The 7,581-nt window shown below is 55.7% G+C and overlaps 1 protein-coding gene across 1 annotated transcript; it reads left to right on the plus strand.

Moving 5' to 3' along the window:
• Positions 1-671: 671 nt before the first annotated feature.
• On the plus strand, positions 672-2,834 carry LOC149523866 (uncharacterized). The gene is made up of 2 exons (XM_089781004.1): positions 672-1,744; positions 1,999-2,834. The coding sequence occupies exons 1-2, from the start codon at positions 1,339-1,341 to the stop codon at positions 2,766-2,768; spliced, it is 1,176 nt and encodes a 391-aa protein (XP_089637130.1). The 5' UTR covers positions 672-1,338; the 3' UTR covers positions 2,769-2,834.
• Positions 2,835-7,581: the final 4,747 nt, after the last annotated feature.

Raw genomic sequence — 7,581 nt, forward strand, 5'->3', positions numbered from 1 at the left:
TGGCATGTAGGCTGAGATGCAGGGAGAAGGCAAGAAAAAGGAAGTTTAAAATACTGTTACAATATTTTTCTATAGTGTAGGCTAGCAATTATGCTGATGATTTATAAAAAGCCATTTTCTCAGGGAAATTCTGCTTTTTCAGTGTTGGTACTTACACTGAAGTGTATAGTTGAGGAGTTGCTTTTTTTACTTTAGCAAATTACTCCACTGAGTGATAGATGAATTAATTTTAATAGGAGCCTTCTCACTACAGATGCAGCTGTGAAGGCTAATCAACTAAAGCAATTAAACAAGCTATCTCTGTGGATGCAAAGAAGCCAACTGCAGAACCAAACGTACTGAGAATTGGCTAGTTACAGATAACTAGGAAGAGTGAGTTTATGTCTCGCGGTTACTCCCTATAACATTCCATTGCAGATTCTTTGAAATTCTGACAGTTGGAGAAGTATGTTTGTCTATATAGAATTTATCAAACTTTGAAATTCTTGTGCTTTTGACAATAGATAGTTAGGATTAAACACAAAGAGGAAATCAATCAATCTTATTTCATGACTATGGTCATTTGTTGATTTCCATAGCTGTGGACTGAATAAGATTCAAGCTACAAAGAGCTATAATATTACCTGTTGCCAGGATTCAGTTTCAAAGAGAATTCAGTGAAGAGCCTACATTTTACTTATTACAAAATCAGTAGCGCTTTGCCACAAAGGAAAATGGTAATGGATATTGCAGTAGAATTTTTTGTTACAAGTGAAAAAGGTGCATATAAAGTGAGTCTATGATATCAGAAGAGGTTTTGATGGCTAATGACAAAACAAGAGAGACTAACAAAAAAAATAATTTTTAAATACGTAATAGTTTTTTGTTAGAGGGAGAAATGAGGGTACGTCTACACTACAGCGCTAATTCGAACTTAGTTCAAATTAGTTAATTCGAACTAAGCTAATTCGAACTAACGCATCTAGAACTAAAAACTAGTTCGAATTAGCGTTCTGCTAATTCGAACTAGCACGTCCACACTGATTGGATGCAGGGGGGCATTTAAGGGCGGCTGAAACTGGTTCTGGCAGGGCATCAGGTCAGTAGTTGCGTTGTGTGGCTGCTGTCTGAGGCTATCTGAGGCTCGTGCTTAAAGGGACCCCCCCCCCGGACAGCCGGTTCTCAGCTTTTCCTGCTTGCTTGCCAACCTCACCGAGGGACAGCAAACCATTGGTCTCTGCGCCCGCCTGTGTCAGTGCTTCCCTTCGGGGACGCCGCGGCAGGTGGAAACATGGAGCCAGAGCTCGCCCTGCACCTTCTGGTGCACTTTCTGGACTCGCTGCTACAAGCCTGCCAGCAATGGCTGAAGGCTGCCTGGCACCACCTGGTGCACGTCAGCCCCCTGCCTCTCCACCTGGCTGCTCTGGGGGCCGTGGAGGAGCCACGACAGCGCCCCGGCACTGGCGTGCCCCGCCGCATCTGGCGTCTGGACACCATCAGCGACTGGTGGGACCGCATCGTCCTGGAGTGCTGGGAGGACCGACAGTGGACCCAGAACTTCAGGATGAGGAGGGACACCTTCCTAGAGCTCTGCGAGTGGCTCGCCCCTGCTCTACGCAGAAGGGACACTCGCATGAGGCCCACCATCCCCCTCCAGAAGCGGGTGGCCATCGCCCTCTGGAAGCTCTCTACGCCGGACAGCTACCGATCCGTCGGGAACCAGTTCGGCGTGGGGAGATCCACTGTCGGAGCGGTGCTCATGCAGGTATGGCACTCGTCGGCCACTGCGCTGGGAAAGGAGGGGGGCTGCAAGGAGGGGATGGGCCACCCCAGGGACAAAGGGGGGGCAGGAGGAGGTGAAGGCGCCCCGCACCGGAGGGGTCGGTCTGTCCCGGCCATACTACACACCGCCAGGGGGGTTGCTTCCGGGAGTGGGGCGCGGGGCACTGCCAGGACACAAATGCTCCCAGCCACCCGGGCACCCCACTGATTGGTGCTCTGCTGTGTCTCTCTCTGCAGGTGGTCAAGGCCATCAACCGGGTGCTGCTCCGCAGGGTGGTCTGCCTCGCCGACCCGGACGCCGTCATCCGGGGATTCGGCGCCCTCGGCTTCCCCAACTGCGGGGGGGGGCCATCGACGGGACGCACATCCCCATCCGTGCCCCGGAACACCAGGCATCCTGTTACGTGAACTGCAAGGGGTACTTCTCCGTGATCCTGCAGGCCGTGTGTGACCACCGGGGACAGTTCACAGACATTAATGTGGGCTGGTCCGGCAAAGCACATGACGCCCGGGTGTACCGCAACTCCTCCGTATGCCAGCGGCTGCAGGCCGGGACCTTCTTCTCCGACCGCCACATCAGGGTCGGGGACATGGACATGCCCGTGTGCCTGGTGGGGGATGCCGCCTACCCACTGCAGCCATGGCTGATGAAGCCCTACACGGGGCACCTCAATCCCTCCCGCCAGGCCTTCAATGCCAGGCTGACCAGGACCCGCATCGTGGTAGAGGGGGCCTTTGGGCGACTGAAAGCCCGCTTTCGATGCCTCCTCACCCGTCTGGACCTGGCCGAGCACAACATCCCTCCCGTGGTGGCAGCATGTTGTGTGCTCCACAATTTATGTGAGAGAAAGGGGGAGGCTTTCCTGCCAGCCTGGATGGCTGAGGCTGACCGCATGGCTGGCCACTACGGTCAGCCCCGCACCGCCGCCATCTGGGAAGCCCAGCGGGGGGCCATCCAGATCCGGGAAGCCCTGCGGGAGAGCTTCCTGGTGGAGGAGGAGGACTGACCTCTCCCTGCATGCCCCACTGGGGCCTTCTTCCACCCTACTCCCCTTCCCCTTTCCCCTCCCTACCTACTGTAAAATAAAGACACCTGTTTTTCAAACAAAAATGTCTTTTTATTTTACATACCTGGGGTGGGGGGAGGGAGGAAGAAGGGTGGGATAGGGGAGGGGAAAACTTGGGATGAGGGATCAGGAAGGGGAGGGAAGAGAGGAAGGGAAAGGAAAGCTCAGGGGTGGGGGTCCGGCTGCCTCTCCTGTCTCGCAACACTGCGGGTCCGGGGGCGTTGGTGGGGAATGGTTGTGGAGGGTGGGGCAGGAGGGACGGGGGGTGTGGAGGAAGCAGGAGGGGAAGCTGGGGGAGGAGGAGGAGCAGGGGGAGCAGGAGCTGGAGGAATTGGGAAGCAGTCCAGCAGGCTCTGGAAGTGGCCTCGCAGGGCACGGCCCTGCTCCTCCAGGGCCTCCAAACTCCTCTGGCGCAGCCTCAGGTCCTCCTGGACCCAGTTGTCCTGGATATGGATCTGTTGCTCCAGGAACCGGAGGGGCCGCCTCTGGTACTCCTATTGGTTCCTGGCTCTCCTGCTGGCCCGGGCGCGGGCGGCTGCTGCAGGCGGGGTGGTGCGCCCTGCAGGCCCAGGTGCTTCGGCTGTGGTGCAACAAGAACAGCGGTCAATTACCCCAGGGGCCCAGGTGTGTGAAACCCAGCTCCCCTCTGCAAGGCCAGGGCCCCTGCAGGATCCCCTGCTGCTGCTCCGTGCTGGGCAAGGCCCAGGCGCACGGTCCCGGGGCTCCCTCTCGCCTCAGCCCCCCGTACACATAAAGGGAGCACGATGGTACTCACAGGTGGACACCTCGCCGGCCTCGGATGACACAGGCGAGCGGCTCTGTGGGGTGCCTTGGGGGTCCCGGGTCCTGGGCAGGCTGCCGGCAGGCTCCTGGCTCTCGGAGCCCTCCTCCTCCTCAGTCTCTTGCAGTGGTCCCTCTGCCCCGGGGTCTATCACGTCCCGGGGGGCAGGGACGGCATGAGCCCCCAGGAGGCGGTCCAGGGCGTGAAAGTGGGGACACGCCTCCGGGTCGGCCCCTGGCAGGCAGGCCCGGGAGTAGGACTGCCGTACGTCCTCGGTTTTGCAGCGCACCTGCTCCCAGCTGTGCTGGTGGCCCCTGGTGGCCAAGCTGTCAGCCATGCGGCCGTAGACAGCCGCATTCCTGTGGCTAGTGCGGAGATCGTGGACATTGGAGGCTTCCCCCCAAACCTCGATGAGGTCCACGATGTCCGCACTAGACCACGCGGACGCCCACCTCTTGCGGCCCCGGGCAGGCTCCTGGGAGCCGCCAGGCTTGTCCTGGGAAGAAGGGGAGGGCTCGGTGTCATTGGGTGGCTGGCTCATGGGTGTCAGGTGCAGGGTGTGTTGGCACAGGTGCTGGCAGCCTTGCAACTGGCACAAACTGTGTAGCCAGCCCATGGCCCTTTAAGGGCTCCGGGGCCGGGAGGGGGGCAGTAGAGTTTGCCTGGTGTTGGCCAGAGTGGCCACCAGGGCAAGCTGGGAAGGGCTAGCCTCCCACTAGTTCGAATTAAGGGTCTACACAGCCCTTAATTCGAACTAGTAAATTCGAACTAGGCTTAATCCTCGTGGAATGAGGATTACCTAGTTCGAACTAAGCGCGCCGTTAGTTCGAATTAAATTCGAACTAACAGAGCGCTAGTGTAGCGCCTATGAAAGTTAGTTCGAACTAACGTCCGTTAGTTCGAACTAACTTTGTAGTGTAGACATACCCTAAGTTCCTGACCACATGTTGTCATTAACGATCCCATGACACTTTTTATAAGAATAAGGATGTTAACTCTAGTGTTCCGGCCACTTAGCTAGTTATATCCTGCTAATATAAGTTCCCCCTGTAGTATCAACTAGATATGAGAGTCTTTTTTTTCCTGTTCTAAACTGTTAAACTGTGGCTGCACTTCTTTTTTAATGGCAGTTGAGTAAATGAAAAATGTTCGGTTTGTGATGGAGTAGACTAGAAAGCAATTCCATTATTTTGAAATATCATCAAAATAACAGATGGCTTATAAACTTCATTTCATGAGGAATAACGTGTCTTCAGAATAGCAACTTTGGAAGAGGGCATGTGTGGACGTGGCACAGGGAGCTATTTCAAAATAAGGGGACTCCAGGAAATCCCACAGTAGCTCCACTGGCCATTCCATCCACACTCCTCAGGACTCTATAGTTCCTCTTCCCCTGCAGCCATTAAAGTTGCAGACACAGGAAAAGGCTTGTGGCTGGAAGCTGGCCCTCACAGACTCCATCCACACTGCTGCAGATCACAGACAGCCATCTGGCCAGCATGGTTGAGCGTCAAGCCCTCCCCCCGCCCCAAGAGCCTTCCACTGCTCCCAGGGTATGTCTACACTACCCCCCTAGTTCGAACTAGGGGGGGTAATGTAGTCATACGGAGTTGCAAATGAAGCCCGGGATTTGAATTTTCCAGGCTTCATTTGCATGAAGCCGGCTGGCGCCATTTTTAAATGCCAGCTAGTTCGGACTGCATGCCGCGCGGCAATACGTGGCACGAACTAGCTAGTTTGGGTTAGGTTTCCTAATCCAAACTAGCTGTACACTGTACGAGGCATACAGCTAGTTCGGATAGGAAGCCTAATCCAAACTAGCTAGTTCATGCCGCGTGTAGCCGCGTGGCACGCAGTCCGACCTAGACGGCATTTAAAAATGGCGCCGGCCGGCTTCATGCAAATGAAGCCCGTGAAATTCAAATCCTGGGCTTCATTTGCAACTCCGTATGACTACATTACCCCCCCTAGTTCGAACTAGGGGGGTAGTGTAGACATACCCCCAGGGAGCAGTCTGATGGCTCCCAGAAGCCTGCCATGCAGCAAAAGAGGTGTGCGCCATCCTGGTCTGAGGTGAAGATCCTGGACCTCATTGAGGTTTGGGGCGAGGCGGAAAACCTCCTGGATTTCCTCTCCAGATGGCGCAATGCCAATATCTATGACCAGATGGCTGATAGCCTGGCCAGTGAAGGTGTGTCTAAACTACATGGCTACATCGATGGAGCCATGTAGATTAGGCTGATTGGCAGAGGGAAATGAAGCCGTGATTTAAATAATCATGGCTTCATTTAAATTTAAATGGCTGCCGCACTCTGCCAACCAGCTGATGCCTCATGAAACCAGGTTTACCTGCGCCGGTCAACAAAGGCTTCCTTGTCGACTGTGGCACGTCCAGACTGCCCTGATCTGCCGACAACAGCTGATCATCAGCTGGTGGGCAGAGCATGGCAGCCATTTAAATTTAAATGAAGCCGTGATTATTTCTGCCTATCAGCCTCATCTACATGGCTCCATTGACAGAGCCATGTGGTTTAGACACACCCTAAGAGACACATCCAGACCTAGGAGCAAGTCTGGATGAAGGTTAAGGAGCTCCACTAGGCCTATGCAAGGGTGAGGAAGTGCAGCTCATGCTTCAGGGCAGAATCCCACTCCAGTCCCTATAATGAAGACCTGCACCATGTCCTGGGGGGCGGTACAGCCCCTTCTCCACTACTGATAATGGACTCAGGGCTGGAGATATCCGTCATCACCCACCCGGGAGTCAGAGCTGGGGATGAGGAGGAACAGGAGGAGAAGGAGGAGGAGCAGGAGGACCCTGACGTGGCCAGCACTGTCACCTTGGTGACACTGGAGATGGTGCCCCATGGCCTGGATGTGTCCCAGGCATAGTCTGAGGTTCGGGAGGGAACATCAGGTGAGTGACCTTAGTTTTCTCTCACAGACAGGGTGGAGGTGATGGGCAGTGAGGGGATGGGGTGCATGTGCAGTGGCACTCTGGGAGGCTGCATGTGAGCAGTGCTGGGCTCCTGCTCACAGGGTCTGCGGAAGCCGGCCAGACTTCAGACATATGGGGGTGGACCCCACCACAGCCCACTGCTAGAAGGATGCTGGGGACAAGAACACACATGCACACAGACTCTGAAGTCCCACACACGGCACACAGACATGCCTCCACACTTGAAGCAGCCCGCGTTCCCGGGCACAGCGCTGTGAGGCACAGGTGTGTACTGCCCACGCCCCGCCTTCCCCCCTTACACCCTGCCACCTTATCCCCCAGTGGTCAGGGATACAAGTTCTCTTCCTTTCGGATGTCACCACTGGCGGACCCTGTGTGTGTGCGGCACCAAGGGAAGCCCAGCCAGCCCAAGGCCTTCCCTTGCACTCACTGGATCTGAGTGTGGCCAGTAACTTCTCAGGCCTGCTTGTCCCTGGGACACAGTGGAGTGGGAAGCATGCTGGAAGCATGTGGGGCCCCTGTAAGAAAGGGCCCACTGTCCAGGCCACACATGGCCTTGTCCCCAGGATATCACCTTCATCTGACCTGGAACTGTCGGTCAGGGCAAGGCCTCAGGGACAGTGTCTCCAGGAATGACTGACCATCTCTGTATTCTCCTCAGATGGACCAGCTGCAAGAGGGTGGTGGGAATACCCACCGAGCCAGCTGCCTGATACCTGGGGAGTTGCAGGTGCTGGAGGCCCCAGGAAGACCTTATGCAGGAGCACGTCTCCATACTCCGTGACCTGCACAAGACACTGGCCCAGAAGATCCAGGAGCACATGCAGTGGCAGAGAGAGATGTGGATGGAGATGCTGTAGCAGGGACGCAACATGTGCGTGACTGTGCAGGCTCTCCTCACACACCTGAATCCAGCTCCCGCTCCTGCTGCCACTCCTGCCCCAGACCCAGTTCCTGGTCCAACCCCCACCCCCATGCCAAACCCCGCCTCCCTTCTCATGCCAGGCCCTGCT

Source organism: Pelodiscus sinensis, chromosome 10 (assembly GCF_052426305.1).
Source record: "Pelodiscus sinensis isolate ZL-2025 chromosome 10, ASM5242630v1, whole genome shotgun sequence".
Classification (NCBI taxonomy): domain Eukaryota; kingdom Metazoa; phylum Chordata; order Testudines; family Trionychidae; genus Pelodiscus; species Pelodiscus sinensis.

Excerpts from the sequence above, each read along its gene's own strand:
- LOC149523866 (XM_089781004.1), top strand. The coding sequence starts at position 1,339 with ATGGCTGAAGGCTGCCTGGCACCACCTGGTGCACGTCAGCCCCCTGCC. Across the intron at positions 1,745-1,998 it reads TCGGAGCGGTGCTCATGCAG|GTGGTCAAGGCCATCAACCG; the intron begins GTATGGCACTCG and ends CTCTCTCTGCAG.